Raw genomic sequence first — 16,885 nt, 5'->3', positions numbered from 1 at the left:
CCTCCTGAGAGCTGGTGGACAGTTGGTAGAATGCTAGCCACAAGGGGGGTGCAACCCAATTTCTTTATGGTGTATTCTTGGGGGCCCGATCTGACAGTTGATCATCTCCAAGGACTGACACTTGCCTGCCTGACAGGCAGAAAGCCAAGCCAAGTTCTCAGAACTCAAATAAGAGACAAACAGGAAAGTGATAGCTGTTCCTGGGAGGGAAAGGATCAGTAACTAATGGATGACTTGAAACCAGATTTTAACCAGAGTTACAATCCAAAGAACCAATTCTGACTATGTTTTTCTCCTGCCAATCTGAGTCTGAAAAGGAAAAGACTCCTACCACCTTTGCTTGACCAGTCCCCCACAGGCAGAGATCCAAACAACTGACATGGCAAGAATTCTGTGGATTTTGTCAGAGATCCAGGATCTCTAACTGTAGCTCCTGAACTGAGCAAGGTGTCCCTGGCCAGTGTGCCCTGTGTTAGGTGCCAGAAACTGTGGGGGAGAAAAGTTTTACTCAGCTCTCTTACGGTTCCCGGCTCAGTCTGAAAATTAAAACTGACAGATTAACCAGAGAAAGGCATACACATTTTATTAAGATTTTACGTGTACATGGGAGCCTTCACAAGAGAACAAAGACCTGAAGAAGTCAGAGTAGCAAGTTTCTATGCCTTTTACATAAAGAAACAGCAATGAATTTGTGAAGAATTGGTAGGGGCACCTGGGTGGCTCAGTCGGTTGGGCAACTGACTTCGGCTCAGGTCATGAGCTCACGGTTTGTGGGTTTGAGCCCCGTGTCGGGCTCTGTGCTGACAGCTCAGAGCCTGGAGCCGCTTCAGATTCTGTGTCTCCCTCTCTCTCTTCCTCCCCTGCTCGTTCTCTGTCTCTCTCTGTCTCTCAAAAATAAATGTTTAAAAAAAATTTTTTTTAAAGAATTGGCAAGAGTGAGGGGTTTGGGCTAGGGGTAGTAAGTGGTGAAGAAGTAACTAGGAAGATAAGGTTTAGTTTATCAAGGTTTGTTTATACAGGTTTCTTGGCCCCAAATTCCCTGTCTCTGCTGATAAGAATGTCTTCCTTCCTCCTGGTACAGAGAGGGTAATAAAACATGGCAGTTTTATGACCTGTTTCAGCGAAGAAAGGCAAAGAGGTTGGGAGCGGTCAGAGTGACCATCCTGCTTCCGTCATTTTCTTGAACTCCTTCAGTTTAAGGTATTCACTATGCTAAGGTGCCATATTTTGGGGGTGATTTGAGCCCTATTAACTTATTGCTTGCTCTTCATTCTTCTGTGGAGCCTCATTTTCTACCAAAATGCTGTAGGTTGTTATCCCTGGAAGCAACTATCAGCTAAATCAAGGTACTTGGAATAATAGATAATATTTTAATTCTATTTACACTTTTCAAATAATTTTTATATCCACTCTGTCCTTTAATTTTGAAACAGTCCTGTTACGGAGTTACTATAATCATCTATATCATTTACATTTTATAGAAGATGAAACTGTAACTCAGAGAGATTCTAATTCTGGATTTATTTTGAGGCTTATCTGGGTTGTGTAATGGTATGCACTCATTAGACTGTACCTTATATATGTACACACACATACGTATTATTCTATGGTTGCCAGTTTCCCCAAATGAAAAAATTCTTCACTGATCTTTCCAGTGAATGTCTTAAGAGCACATTTGGTAAACAAGGAGCTCAATCTTTTCAAAACATCCTTCTTCCTTTTTGGAAGACTGCATCAGTGAATAGGTAAATTTTCTTTATAAAGTTTAACAAACAGTAATCTACTGTTAAAAAAAAGGGTAAGTGTGTTTATCACATCCCATGATGGGGCAACATTCTATTAAAGTCAATATGAAAAATATAATTTCAAAGATATTTTAATCATATGTGAAGACATCAGTGAAATAATACCAAATAGGTAAAAAAGCAGAATTGTTCTTTTCTTATGTTTTTAAAGTATATTTTTCTGATTTTCCATAATGAGCATGTATTAATGTTATTAATCGGTAAAATAATGCTAACTTACTTGAAATATATATGATTTGAGATTACTTTTGTTCCAAAAAAATCACAGGGTTGTTTTGCTCAGTTTTCCTGGTTTTCAGTTTTTGAGTTTATTGTTAACTAGCTTGGCTGTTCTACTCTCACTTGAAAGCAACATTTCTAAAACTAGATTAAATTGTCTCCCAAACCAAACTACCCTTCTTGGCATCCCTATTTCTGTCCTTTTTGTTCAAGTTCCAAACTCTGGAATTTTTTTTTTTTTCAGTCCGTCTCCAGCTACCTATTTCCATCCCAATGTCTTTTCTTTAGCTCATCTCTTTGTCACCTTAATTTAAAGTTGTCTCCACATGGAATCCTTATCTTGGGCTCTGTCACTTCCAGCTAGCATGCTGTCACTGCCAGAGCCATCTTTCAAAATTATGTATTTGCTCACGTCACTTCCTTGCTCAAAAACCAAGTACATGGCTTGTTGGAAAAAGAGCTATTCTGGGTCTTTATCAATTCAAAATGAACTTGGTACATTTTGTTTCAGGAAGCAAGGAGGTGCTCAAGGAATGATAGGGGTATCTCAAAGGATACAGGAATTGACTTAATAAGATGTTCCCACTGCCATACTTGGACCAAATGAGCATCTAAAAGAATAATAACAGTTATGAATTAAACACATTGAATTAGAAAATCCATGAGTCCACAATAATAGGAAGTTAAAAATGCAGAAGAAACGATAGAATTAGAGAAGCAGCACCCTGCAATCAATCACTGTGATAACTGGTAATCAGTGGATATGAGGATCATCAATGGATGGTAAATCCATTAGTTGAAATGTCCTTAGGGAATAGCATATGACACAGTCTCAAAGTATTACCGCACAAATTACTAGTTGCAAGGTGGCATATGTTTATAGATCTGAAAAACATCACCTTAACCAACAGATCAAAAGCATCACCAATTGTAGTGAGAGGCCCATAATGTATGCACATCCATTAGGTGTTCTTGACAAAATGTTGAACCTAAGTTTGGTTGTGAGGAAGCAATCAGAAAACCCCAGGTTGTGGGACATTCTATAAGGCAATTTGCTGGTATTCTTCAAAAACAGTTTAATATTCTAAAAAACTAAAAGGCAGCAAGACTAATGTAGATTAAAGGAAACTAAAGAGATGTAACCCTGTGTGTAAATTTTCATTGGGTCCTGTACAAAAAAGTAAAAAACAGTTGCAGAATAGTAGAATATCTTTATTTTGGGGAGATATGTACTGATGTGTTTAGGTGTGAGATATCACAATATCCACAACCTATTTTCAAGGGGTAAAGCAACAAAAATGTGTAAATAAATAAAGATATGTGCATGTATATGTGCATATACATACAGAAAAAGGGAGAGCAAGCAAAAATGGTAAAATATTCACAGAAGGTGAGTCTAGATAAAGAGTATACAGAGGTATATTGACTATGCATTCAGCCTTTTGGTAGATTAAAAAAAATTAATGAAATGCCACTGGATATAACAAGTTGCACTCATTTTGTAAGCAACTCAAGGTCTGAGTCATGTCCAATAACCTCATTTCCCCAGCATTAGCACCCCATGTCAATCTGGTCTTCATAAACTTCTCCCCTGTGATGATTGATAGGAGCCCTCTCTTAGGTGAGACCAGTCTACTTACGCTTACAACTCTGCTTGTACCCATCCGCCTACGAATACTGCTCATTCTCTCTACTCAAATGAAAACGTTCTCCTCCTCATCAATACCATCCTCACCTGAACATAAATATGGTCACCTAGGCTGACACCTGCTGTTTCCCCCTCATATTTATATAAGTGAAGATATTCACATATCATCCTCACATGAGAAAAGCAATGGTCATAGCTTGATTCTTAGAGAACCCACCCTACCTAGAAAATAACATCTTCAGTAAAGAAATATAGGTTGATTGATCACACACCTTCACTGCATTAATGTACGATCATTATTTTGATATCGAAATTCCATAAGAAAGGAACAAATTTACTAAATTAACTAGTTTCCTCTGTGGAATGCCGAGCAAAAAGTCATTTTAAAAACTTATTTTAAACATTAGGTGCTTTTGAATTAAGTGTTTCCATTTTTACGTGGACATTTGGTATTACACAGTCTGCAGTAGGCATGGATGAGTAGGGGAGGGTACCTATCTGATCATTGATCCACAATATCTCCTTGTCTCATCCTATAGCATTAACCGTCTTCTTCTATGTTTAATTTAGACACTGCTGTCAATGATTTTTTCTTCCCTTGGAATTGCTTTCTCTGGATACTGCCTGGTCATATCTGCTCTGGGCCTTGTTCAGGGTCCATACTGCCGCACTCTCGATGGCTGGGAGTACGCCTTTGAAGGCACTGCTGGACGGTAAGGAATAATTCTCCAAATCAAGAGGCTCAGAAAACCAGAAACACCTGGCTTCATGCTCCTGCTCCCTTTCCGTGATAACTTTGGGGTTCCATGTGGGTACGTTAGGGCAGAATTTTCCTATTAGTTTAATAACACACAGACCAATTTCCTCCTACACAGATCTCTGGTTAGATGGAGGGTTTTTTTGCCCGTCTTTTAATGTCCTATGCATTCACTATTTTGAGGCTGATGTGGAGATATCCAAATGAAATGTGTGTTTTTCCTATACTTCAGAACAAAGCTTTGTGGTTATTGTGGTCTGGCAACTGCTGGAGCCTGGGACTTGAGTGGTTCTAGCAACTCAATCTTGTTTTGTGGCCAATTTGTATGTGTGGTCCGTTAGAGATGGGAAGGGGCTTGGCTGGGAAAGAATCACAGTACCCATGGATGATGTTACCCATGCTATGCCATCAAGGACAACACAGAGATAGAACTGGGCATGGTGAGCAGCAAAGTGCAGAATGAGATCCAGGGACATGACCAGGTGCAGGAGTTTATGGAGTAGCCAGGAGATTATCTAGCATGTATTGAAGAAGAGTCTAGGGCGGTAGCCTTACTTAGAGGGCTGGTGGTTCAGTCAGGTGTTGAGGAACCCAATCCTAGATCGAAGAACACCTCACACTGACATTGAGCCTACCAGCACCTGGTTTATTGACCTGCCAGCACCTGTAGAAACAGCTCTAGAGGAAGCAGGCCCCAGTCGGAGATATAGGAGAGGTTCATTGAATCTCTCCCTGTCTCATCTTGTGCTCAGAATTCTAATGGTATAAATTGAGGGAGTGTCAGTATCACTCCATAGGGAAGTTACAGTTTCTTCTCAACACCATGTGACTGGGTCTATTGTTCAAGGCCCACATTCATTTGAAGGCTTACATGCTCACCTAGGCCTGCATTGCAAAGCTACTTCTGTGCCCATAGTCGCCTTCATTCATTCTGAAGCTTCTAGTGCCACGTGCTTGAGCAGAGCTCTCTTTCAGGTCAGGGGAACTAGAAAATAACTCTGAGCACTCTTGTGGGACACAAGGGGCTTAGGAAAGGGGACCTAATGTAGAAAGTCCCACTGGGTGCAAAAAATCATTTTTTGTGCCATCATCCCCTGAACTTTCCTCCACACCCAAACCAACGAAGACTTCCCTTTCAAAGCAAGAACCTCAGACTTCTCACATGCCTCTCCATTACTCTTTAAAGTTGCCCTTGATAGTCATATTCATCCAATCCCAACTATATACAAATATTTGGAGGTAAAACATCGGCAGCCATGAAGGGAAGTTAAGTCTCTGGTCTCCTAAAGAAATTTCCAAGGCTTGGCAAATTCTGGGTGAAACAAGTGTTAATGTTGAAATTCTACAAATCAGTTATTGATTTGCACATTTATGCAACAAATATTTATTGAGCACCTACTATGTTCAGGTCTTGAATTAGGTGCTAGAGAGTCAAAGATAAATTACATAGGTTTACTTCCCTCTAGGAGCTCAGAGAGACCTTACCAAATAGAATGCTAAGATGGGAGCTTTTTTGTAGCAGACGGTCTTCAATGCTTATACATCTGGGTTCAAGTCTTCTATATGCTACTTACAAAATCTATGACTTAAGCAAATATCCCTAAGCCTCTGTAAATGGGAGATCATGATCATTTCTATCTTATAGAACTCACAATTAAATGGAAGGAAAGCACAAATTAGATTTCATAAATGCTTAAGACATGCCAGCTTTTATTACTAACATCATTACCCTGTGTAATCTTTTATGCCACATGAGGTCCTCCACCTGCCCAGGTGGGGTGGGGTGGGGGGCAGTAGATACAGCCACTGACATGGTGACTGGTAAGGATCCTGAATCAGTTTCATTCAACAGGTATTTGTTGATCTTTGCCATGTACCAGGCACTGCTTTAGGTCTTAGACCTGGCTATTCAGGGGTGCATAAATCACAATGAGGCTCTCAGAGTACAGTTTAGTGAGGGAATAGATATAGATACAGATAAGATAAAATTACAATATAATAAAGTAAAAGTTGTGATAGGGTCATATATGGAGGTTGTGGAGGAAAGGACTATCAGAAAAAGTGTCTCTCTTCCTTCCAGACCCTGCTAATGCACTTACGAGCCTGTGGTTTACACAAAGAATAAATAGCACCATAGTCCGGGAGAAAAATCAAAGCCCTGCAAATCACCTTGCTTAAAAGTGTTGGGTGATCTGTGCATAGCATATACTGGGAACAGTCTAGAGTAAGGATCTTGAAGGGATTAGCTTCCCTAGTGGCTGAGACTGAGTTAAGAGTATGAGGGTGTATGAAATGGGTCTAGGGTAATAGTAACAGAAAATTATATCTGTACCATGCTTTACAGGCTCCAAAGCATTTTTTACACACTTTTCAACAAATATTCATAATAACCCTAGGGTTAGATATATTAAGCCCATTGTCCAAATAAGCCTCTAGAGGTCAGAGAGGTAAAGTCTCTTGCTCAAGATCCTACAGATTCAGGAGTTCCATATTGAATACTCTTTGCCACTTGAGACCTAAGGGCCATTAACAATATCAGGAAATTCTCAGAGTGCTTCTGAGTGTCCTGGAGCATAGAGAGTAGGAAATAAAGAGAGGAAACAGAGAACGAAAGAAATAGAGAAATGGAGGGGGGAGAAGGAAAAACTAAGAGAAGAGAGAAGTCATGGTGGTAGTGTTCCTCAAAATGCAGAATTCATCTCTTTCTACCACGGATGCTAATGCTCAAGGCCACTTGTCCAGTACCCAGGTTGCCTTAGTTGCTGTCTTAAGGAAAAGCATATTGCTGTTGACAAGACATTTATAAACAACTCTGCCATATAAATAGGTTCGATTATTTTTGTTTGGGGAATTTTCTGAGGAGGCCAGTTTTCCACTTTGATTCAGTTGAACAGTGTCACCCTTAGGACAAGTGCTGATAGCCATAGCATATCTGGAAGTGAGCATAAGTCAGCAGGGTAGATTCAGCATGGTTTTAAGATTATCTTCATAGTGGTTTAATTCTCACAATCTAGTGCAAAACTAAACTAATTGAACCTTTCAATCTTTTGCATTCCCACCTCAGAATCTAAATCTTAGCAGCAGTCAAGCAGCAATGTTCTAAAGTCACCCTGTGGACTCCAAACCAGGAACAATAGTATCACTGGGAACTTAAAAAATCTTGGGGCGCCTGGATGGCTCAGTCAGTTAGGTGTCTGACTCTGGATTTCGGCTCAGGGCATGATTTCATGGTTTGTGAGATCGAATGCTTTGTTGGGCTCTGCTGGGACAGTGTGGAACTCTCTACCTCTCATTGCCCCTCCCTCACTCGCTGCCTTTCACACGTGCATGCTCTCTCTCAAAATAAATAAAAACCAATTAAAAAAAGAAAAAGAAATGAAAAATCTTAAGCCCCATCCAGACCTTCCGAATCAGAAATTCTGGGGTGTATCTCTGTAACCCGCATTTTCAGAAGCCCTCCAGATAATCCTGATCTATGCTCAAGTTTGAAAACCAGTTTGAAAGGTCTTTGGGACAGAATCTAGGAATTTCTAGCAGCATTTACCTTTGCTGTTTTGCCACATGTGTGATTTTTGTATCTAGCACAAGCTCAGCTTTGTCTCTGACAGCCCAGGCTAACTTCTGGACTTTTAGGGAAATGAACAATCTTCAACTTTCTTGGTATTGACACATGCTGCCTTTTGTTACTAGTGAACTTATCCATATGTGCTCGCCTTCTAACTGAACTAAAATGGTCTCTGAGGCAGGCATCATGTTTAAATAAGCATAGCCCAATGCTATGCATACTATATATTCAATATATATGTATATATATATATATATATATATATATATATATATATGAATGATTTTTTAAATGTATTAATTCACATTTAATAATATTATGTATTTCAATCATATATATTAATTTCCCAAACAGACCAAACATCTGTGGCCTTCTTGCTTGGACCAATCTTGCTGACCATATCCCTCCTCTCTGTCAGTTTCCTTACAGATTCCAGCATCTGGATTCAGTGCCTGGAACCTGCACATGTAGTGGAGTGGAATATCATTTTATTTTCCATTCTCATAGCACTCAGTGGGCTTCAGGTGATTGTTTGCCTCATCAGAGTAGTCTCTCAGTTATCCAAGATACTGTGTGGAAACTATTCAGTCATCGTCCAGGTAATAGATCATTAGTGGCACCTGTACGTCTTCCATTTTACCCCCACTGTCCAAGATTCAGTGACTCTTGTTAAATGGTTTTTAGACTCCCATCATTTTCTTTCCCTTCCTACTGCCCTCATCTTTACTCAAACTTTAATATTTCATTTTTTTTATATTCCAATGTGTCTCTTGGCTTGCCTATATGAAATGAATCAATGGAATAGTTATAAAATCTGCACTCAGTGTCTGGTGGTGAAAACAGCAGAAGTGTTTTGCATGAGCAACATTTCAGTGTTCTGTGTAGAAATAACCCAAAGCACAGAGAATTCTTACTGTTTATTGAGAATTTCCCTGTTCATAAGATAACTGAAGGCTCATAACATTATCCCATTGAAATAATTTCTCTTCTGAATGCTGCTACATTAACCTAATAACTATTCTTTATACTGAATCATTAGCAATTGATTTTAAAGGAGAGAAATCTGTTTTTATCCCTTCAAAACTGCTTCTGCTTCATCTACTAAAATATTGATGTTAATTTAGTTTGGTTGAAACTGCTAAAACTACCTGGCAAGTCCCAAGTGAACAGAAATCATGAGTGAGTAATCTTGCGTCTTATTTAAAAATAACGTACACCCTTCCTGGTAGTTTCAAATAGATATTTTCCAAATTCATCATGTTTTGAATATGAACTATAATTTTAAGTTGCTACCTGGATTATGGATCATTAATCAAGCCAAATTTACTACTTTACTCACTTTATTTTTCTTTTTTCATAGCCTGGAATTATTTGAATAAGGACAAGAATGTTTTCCATTATCAAGATATGCCATCTGTTTTTCTCATATCTACTGTATAGACTTAAGGGCAATATTCCAGTGATGATGTTTTCTCCATTTGGTGTTTGTTGTGCCTGCTTATGAAATTTACATTCCTCACTGAATGTGCCAACTATGCTACCTTTCCATTTAGAATATTTTTCTAAGCAATATGTGTCAGGATCTTCAGAAATGTTTATACCCTTTGGTCAAACAAATCCATTTCCAATAATCCATACTATGGAAATAAATAAGAATAGAAGATAAAACTTTATGCAAATATAAATAATACAACATTATTTTAATATTCTGGAAAATTAGAAATATCCAACAGTCTAACTTTAGGGGAAGAATTAAATAAAGAGTAGTATATTAGTTGTAATATTATAAAGTCATTACAAAATATGTCACACAATCATTACAAATTACATTTTTAAGATTATGAATACTGTTAATTTACAAAACGGATTATAAATTCATGTTTATAGTATACGTATAACCACCTAAAGTAAACACCAAATAATCAAAATTTACAATAAAAACTAAATCTAGAAGGATTTTCAGAAAAATGTCAGCTGTCATTGACTTGGATCATAGGTGACCCTTCCTACTTTTCTATATTTTCCAAATTTTCTTTATTATGTTTTATCATTAAAATACATTTTTAAAACTCATTTTTTACTATTAAGATTTTTTGCTTTTTTCTGTTTAGATACTGCGTTTTTCATGTTTTCCTACCTTGAGTATCTATAATATATCATAAAGTAGTACTTAATGTTCAGTAAGGAAAGTAGTGAGGTAGAAAAGACAAAAAAAGTTTTATATAAGCCTATATAATCTTACTGAGCTGTTAGCCTAATTTTCTCATTCCTGATGATGAGTGTGGTGGGCTACAAGAGGTAGCCTTGAAATAAATGATCAGTTGAGGATATGCTCAGTGGGTTAAAGAAAGTGACCATTGATCAGTTGATACCTATATTTTGGGCAGTTACCACTACTTGCATTTATAGAAAAAAAATTAAGTAAAACATTTAGAAACTTTCTACCTATACTTACCATGACTTCTTGGAGAACAGCAGCCATGTTTTATATTTCCCATCATCCATAGGACATAGCATAAAGTGGGCATAGTAGACACTTAGTGTTGGATATTCATGTCAGGCCCTTCTGCCCTTCATCGTTGCTCTGCTGAACACCTGTCTCCAACATAGGCCCACCAGGCCATAACACTTCTGCCACTTGCCCATTGCTCTCCTCCATGAACACTGTCAACAATACTCTGTCAACACTTGCTCTGTGCCAAAGCTGGGCAGTAGCCTGGAGCAAAGGGGAAAATGCTTCTCTCTTTGGTGACTACATCCTCCTTTGAGGGCAGCCACCCTGTCCACAGCCTTTGCTGATGTAAGTAAGCATCCTGGAAGAAAGCCATGTTGTATATCAGATGACCTCCATGCCCTGGACCCAGCAGAAGGAATTGGGATGGGCACCCAAGCCGTGGGCAGCCTGTTGTTACCGTACTAGCTTTGACTGAGCCACGAGTGAAACACTATCCAAATGAGATTGGTGGTCATTCTTGCTTGAGAATCTCAACTAGGAAGCCAAGAATGAAGCAACCCAGTCACTGCTTTCAGGAAAATAATTAAAGGATGAGAAAGGATGCCAAAATACTGAGTATCTGATTACTCCACCAAGCCCATAAACTTGTCATGTCCAGCACGCTCTTTTCTTAGGTCTCCCAATGACTCCTCAGTCCTCTTGTAAACAGACTTCTGGAAGGTCAACCCCACCAGTTTGTCAGACACATTCAGACTGTCTCAGTCTTATTCAGATTCAATATAGCATCATACCTTGAGTGGACCATGAGTAGACAGACGTCAGCTGAACGACTCCACCACAGAACTGGAAACATTGTCTAAGAACAGGGGTGCAGCCAAATGCAGTACAGTGTATGTATTATTAAATTATTAACAGCCATCCAAAATTTTGTTTTTATTTATTTTTTTAATGTTTTATTTATATTTGAGAGAGCACAAGCAGGGGAGGGGCAGAGAGAGGGGGACAGAGGATCTGAAGCAGGCTCTGCTCTGACAGCAATGAGGCGATGTGGGGCTTGAACTCACAAACTGTGAGATCTTGGCCTGAGACAAAGTCGGATGCTCAACCAACTGAGCCACCCAGGTGCCTCCCCCAATTTTGTTTTTAAAGAGCATTTGCTAATGACGTACTTTCAAAGAAAAAAGCTGGATACAAATCTATGTGGGAAGTTTGAGCTCAAATTTTTAAATAACCATCTGATTACATGCAGACATGTATAAAATTTCAGATACAGACCAAAAAAGACAGGAACAATACCTAAATGTTAACAGTTAAGAATTATCCCCTAATGATGGGATTATGACTTATGTTTTTTTTTATTTGAAATTTTCATTTGAAAATGTATTTCTTAAATAATGAGAAAAAAAATCTCATTTGAAAAGAAAGTATCCTCTCATCCTATCTGTAAAATCTGTTTAAGGAGCTGAGAATAGAGAAACCCTAAACATGAAGGCATGTGTGTGATAGCCTTTTTTTTTTTTTTTTTTTACTCTTTTCATTTTCTAATTCTCAGAGAGACTGACTATTGCTAGCTAATTTTAATTAGGAATGAATTCTGCTTTATACATTTATGCTTTTATATTTGCAATTTCTCTCTTATTTCCTTTGCTTCAATCTCAATGTAATTTTTCTAACTCTTAAATTCAATGCCTAGCTTATCAATTTTCGATCTTTCCTTTTCTCTTTTTAAAATAAGCATCTAAGACTTCGTACTTTTTCTGTAAGTACCACTTTGGTTGCATCTTCCAAGTTTTGAAATGTTGTATTTTCCTTATTACTTAGTTATAAATATTTTCTACTTTTCTTTATGATCTTTCCCTGTCTATGTGTTTTTAAATGTGCTTTTAAAATTTCCAATTATGTGAATTTGGGCTTTTTTTTTTTAATTGATTTCCATCTTAGTTATATCGTGATTATACAATGTGGTGTATATGATTCTGATACTTTGAACATTTTTAAAACATGTTTTATGGTTACTATTTGTAAATATTTTATTTACCTTTTTTAATTTTATTTTTTATTTTTAAAAATTTACATCCAAATTAGTTAGTGTATGGTGCAACAATGATTTCAGGAGTAGATTCCTTTATGTACTTTAAAAGTATATGTTTATCCAAATATTGGGTTCAAGATTCAATAGTGTCCATTAGGAGAAGTTGTTAATTTTGTCGTTCAGATCCTTGGTTTCTTTTCGGCTGTTTGCTTGATCTATAGTATCTATGAAGATTAAATGGATGTATGTATGTATACTAATTTATATAATCTTATTTACATATTATATATAATATAAATATAGAATCTATTTATTATATATTATTTATCATATATTATAATATTATAATTAATTATATATTAATACATTAGTATATTATAATTATATATTATATTATATTTATTATATGATTATATATTATATTATATATTATTAATATATTATCTATATATTATATATTATATTATTATATATAATAATTATATTATATATTATTATATAGATATATAATAAGTAAATATGTAAATACACACATATCTCAGAAAACAGTGTTTGGCACATGGATACAATTTATAAGTAGTCTATAACGTAGTGGCTTAAAAAATTTTTTTTAATGTTTATTCAGTTTTGAGAGACAGAGTGTGAGTGGGGCAAGGGGCAGACGGAGATAGGGAGACACAGAATCTGAAGCAGCCTCCAGGCTCCAAGCTGTCAGCACAGAGACCAGCACTGGGCTCAAACTAACGAACTGCGAGATCATGACCTGAGCCAAAGTCAGACGCTTAACCAACTGAGCCAACCAGGCACCACTATAATGTAGTGGTTTCAAGATGTACTCTGGAGTCAGAATGCTCAGATTCAAATCTGGGCTCTGCCTTATTAGCTGTGTGATCCTGGTCAGGTTTATTTAAGGCATTTGTGCCTCTGTTTCTGAATTTGTAAAGTAGGAATAAGAACAGAGCTGTGTACATTTTGAGTTGGTACATATAAAGCTCTTAGAACCAGGGTGACTCAGAACCCAGTGTAGTTGGAGCAGATTTGCAATGGCTAGGACATGGAAATACCACAGATACAACAGAATGGGAAGGGAGTGAAGAAAGGTCCTAAGGTTCTAGGGAGAGAATAGGGTCAGAAGTCTGGGGAGGGAAAGGTAAAGTAGGCAAAGGTAAGAGGCAGGCATTGTTAGGCTAGAGAAAGTGCAAGAGAGGCGAGCACTTCATTTTGTCGTTTTGACGCATGTTTGGAGAGTATAAACATAATAGCCATCAGAATCTGATTCCTAAAACCCTAATCTCTGGTGTATATACTTCCATCCCACTGAAAAGGTACAAGGAGGGGGTGTCTGGGTGGCTCAGTAGGTTAAACATCTACTCTTTATCTCAGCTCAGGTCTTTATTTCAGCTCAAGTCTTGATCTCAGGGTTGTGAGTTCAAGCCCCACGTTGGGTTCCATGCTGGGCATAAAGCCTACTTAAAAAAAAAAAGCTACAAGGAAAGGGTACAATTATGAAAACTACAACTATTTATATTTAGAATGACTCCTGCTAGTTCTGCTTCCTGCTTTGTGAGATGAAGCTGGGAATTAGGGACAAGATTCCAGTCCCAGAGGAACTGGGATACCTGTAGGAAACCAAGGTAAGAAGTCAAGGTTGAGTGTGTGTAATTGGGCAGATAGGGCAGGACACACAAACCTGGCTACTAAAATCCTTTTACTAGATGTGGTGCCTGGCTACCCTGGCCAGAGCCAGCCCATGTCTGGCTGGAACAAAAACCAGTTCAAATCAAATTTTTTTTATGCATTAATATGAAAACACACACATGCACACACACACACACACACAGAATCTGATTTCACTCCTGCCTGAAATCACACTAAATTTATAATAAAGGTTTTTTTAAAGACATAAACCAACAAATATCAGAGATTAGGGGAGACAACAGCAGTAAAATTACAGAAGCTACAAAGCATACTGATAAAACATAACTGACAAAACCACCTTAAAAAAACATGAAAATCCCAAGCTTTAGGAGTAGGGGTGGTAAGCTGAGAGCCAGCATAATTTACATGTCAGAATCTTCAAAAGACTCCCAGATGGATAGCACCAGATACATCTGGAACTGGGAGTAAAGGAAGACCAATGAGAAGGATTGGTTGAGTCCCTGTATCCCTCTCTATGTCACTGGAAAATGGCAGACACTTGAAAGTTTATCCTCTGGAAAGGGTAAAATAGAGGGTCTCTGAGTTCACCAAAGAGATGGATATTACACCCAAACTAGAGAGATTAAGTGACTGTTACATCCTGAATGAGGGATACTGAGACACACCTGCCCCAAAGCCCTTTTAATCCACTCAGATCTCAGAATAACTATTAGCCAGAACTTTCCCTTCCAAGTTGGAGCCTCTTGTAGGGAGTGTGGCCAGTGCAAGAGGAAAACTTAGATACTAACTGTGGTAGGCTGAATAATAACCCCCCAGAGTGTCCATGTCCAAATCCAGGGGACTGTGAATATGTTACCCAGAAATGGACTTTGAAGATGTCATTAAATTAAGGATTTTAAAAAGGGGAGATTATCCTGGATTACCCAGGTAAACCCAACATAATCACAAAGGTCATTATAAGAGGGAGACAAGTATCACTTTCAGAGAAAGAAGATACAAGGACAGAAACAGGAATCGGAGAGGAGAGAAGCTGCCAGGAGGGGCTCAATCAAGGAATGCAGGTAGCCTGCAGAAGCTGGAAAGGTCGAGGAAATGGATTCTCACCTAGACCTCCAGAAGGAACTTGGGCCTGCTAACCTCTTGATTTTATAACAGTGAAACTGATTTTGGACTGTTATTCCCCAGACCTGTATGATAATAAACTTATGTTGTTTTATGTTACTATGTTTGGAGTTATTTGTCACCACAGCTATATGAAATAATATAGTGGCATTTGCAATGCTTCAATAAATGGCTCACCCAGTTTACCCAACAATGAAGTTCAGAGTCAATAATCACACACTCAACTTCCAATTAGCTCTTCCCTTCCTTCATAATCATGAGCAGATAGGCAAGGGCCCTCACACATCTAGGAACACGTCTTACATGAAAGATAGAGACTTTTGTTTTGATCTCTATCTCTATCTAAATGAGGACCGATTCAGAGGAAACCAATTTGGAAAGAAGAAAACTTTAAAAATATATATATATAATACATTCCTCAGGAAGATGAGAAGATTTTGTGTTCATGAAGGAAGACAAGAATTATATATTTTTTATTTTTTATTTATTTTATTGTATTTAAAAAAAATTTTTTTTCAACGTTTATTTTTTTGGGGACAGAGAGAGACAGAGCATGAACAGGGGAGGGGCAGAGAGAGAGGGAGACACAGAATCGGAAACAGGCTCCAGGCTCTGAGCCATCAGCCCAGAGCCTGACGCGGGGCTCGAACCCATGGACGGCGAGATCGTGACCTGGCTGAAGTCGGACGCTTAACCGACTGCGCCACCCAGGCGCCCCAAGAATTATATATTTTTTAAAAGCATTCAACGAACAACAACAAAACTCTTAGAAATTAAAAATAAGATAGCATAAATGAAAAACTCAGTATAAGATTTGGAAAATGAAGTCAAGGAATCACTTAGAGACTAGAACAAAAAGAATAAGATTTTTTTAAGTGAGCAAAAACTAAGGAAAATTAGAAAACTAGTCAGTCTAAGAAGTCAACACCAACTGATAGAAATTTCTGGAAAGAAAGAACAGACAAGATGGAAGACAAAAATAACAATGCAAGAAAATTTCATGAAACGGAAGAGCATGACTATCCAGATAGAAAAGTTATTCCAAATAGAGTTTTAAAACCCCTGATTGAAAGAGGATATTCTACAAGCTTTCAGAGGAAAAACGGAACAGGTCACATAGAAAGTATAGGGAATCATATTGGCTTAAAATTTCTAATAGCTAAATTACAGAACAACTGGAGCAATGCCTTTAAAAGGAAGGAAATAATTTTGAAGGAAATTATTTCCATGATACATGACATTTTCTATGAGTAACTTCTCAAAATATCACCTTCCTGGAGAATGCACTCCACCAAAATGAGAATTCTTCCTCCTTGAAGAGGAAGAATTAAGATTCAGGAAACAGGAGATAGAACATAGAATAAAAGTGAGGGGAATTCCCAGAAAGGAGGAAAAGTGTGTTCCAAAATAACACCTGTTCACCAGGTGTAGAGCAATAGTCCCCTGGAGCAGTATGACTTGAGACACAAATATACATCAAGGGCAGGGATCACAAAGAGCCCTGATGCAAACATACTATCCTTTAACTTGAGGACAGTATGCCCGAGTGAAATTTGTATCTATACCTGGTCTGGCTTACCCATGTGCGGATGATGTTCCTGCTCTCCCTTCTGTTGTCCACTC

At 37.9% G+C, this 16,885-nt stretch overlaps 1 protein-coding gene across 3 annotated transcripts in view; it reads left to right on the top strand.

Annotated features, from left to right (window-relative positions):
* The window catches only part of TM4SF18 (transmembrane 4 L six family member 18), a 30,336-nt gene extending 14,975 nt beyond the window's left edge, over nucleotides 1-15,361 (top strand). For 2 of the 3 annotated variants that reach the window (XM_086674515.1, XM_025913910.2), the window contains 3 exons: nucleotides 4,243-4,385; nucleotides 8,413-8,593; nucleotides 9,355-15,361. In XM_086674515.1, coding sequence (XP_086530641.1) covers nucleotides 4,243-4,385; nucleotides 8,413-8,593; nucleotides 9,355-9,369 — 339 coding nt within the window. In that variant the 3' untranslated portion in view covers nucleotides 9,370-15,361. The remainder of the gene's footprint in view (nucleotides 1-4,242; nucleotides 4,386-8,412; nucleotides 8,594-9,354) is intronic. The other variant, XM_086674514.1, reaches the window with a different exon arrangement.
* Nucleotides 15,362-16,885: the final 1,524 nt, after the last annotated feature.

Source organism: Puma concolor, chromosome C2, assembly GCF_028749965.1.
Source record: "Puma concolor isolate L17-30 chromosome C2, mPumCon1.1.hap2, whole genome shotgun sequence".
Taxonomy (NCBI): domain Eukaryota; kingdom Metazoa; phylum Chordata; class Mammalia; order Carnivora; family Felidae; genus Puma; species Puma concolor.
This window is presented reverse-complemented; position numbering and strand designations above follow the sequence as displayed.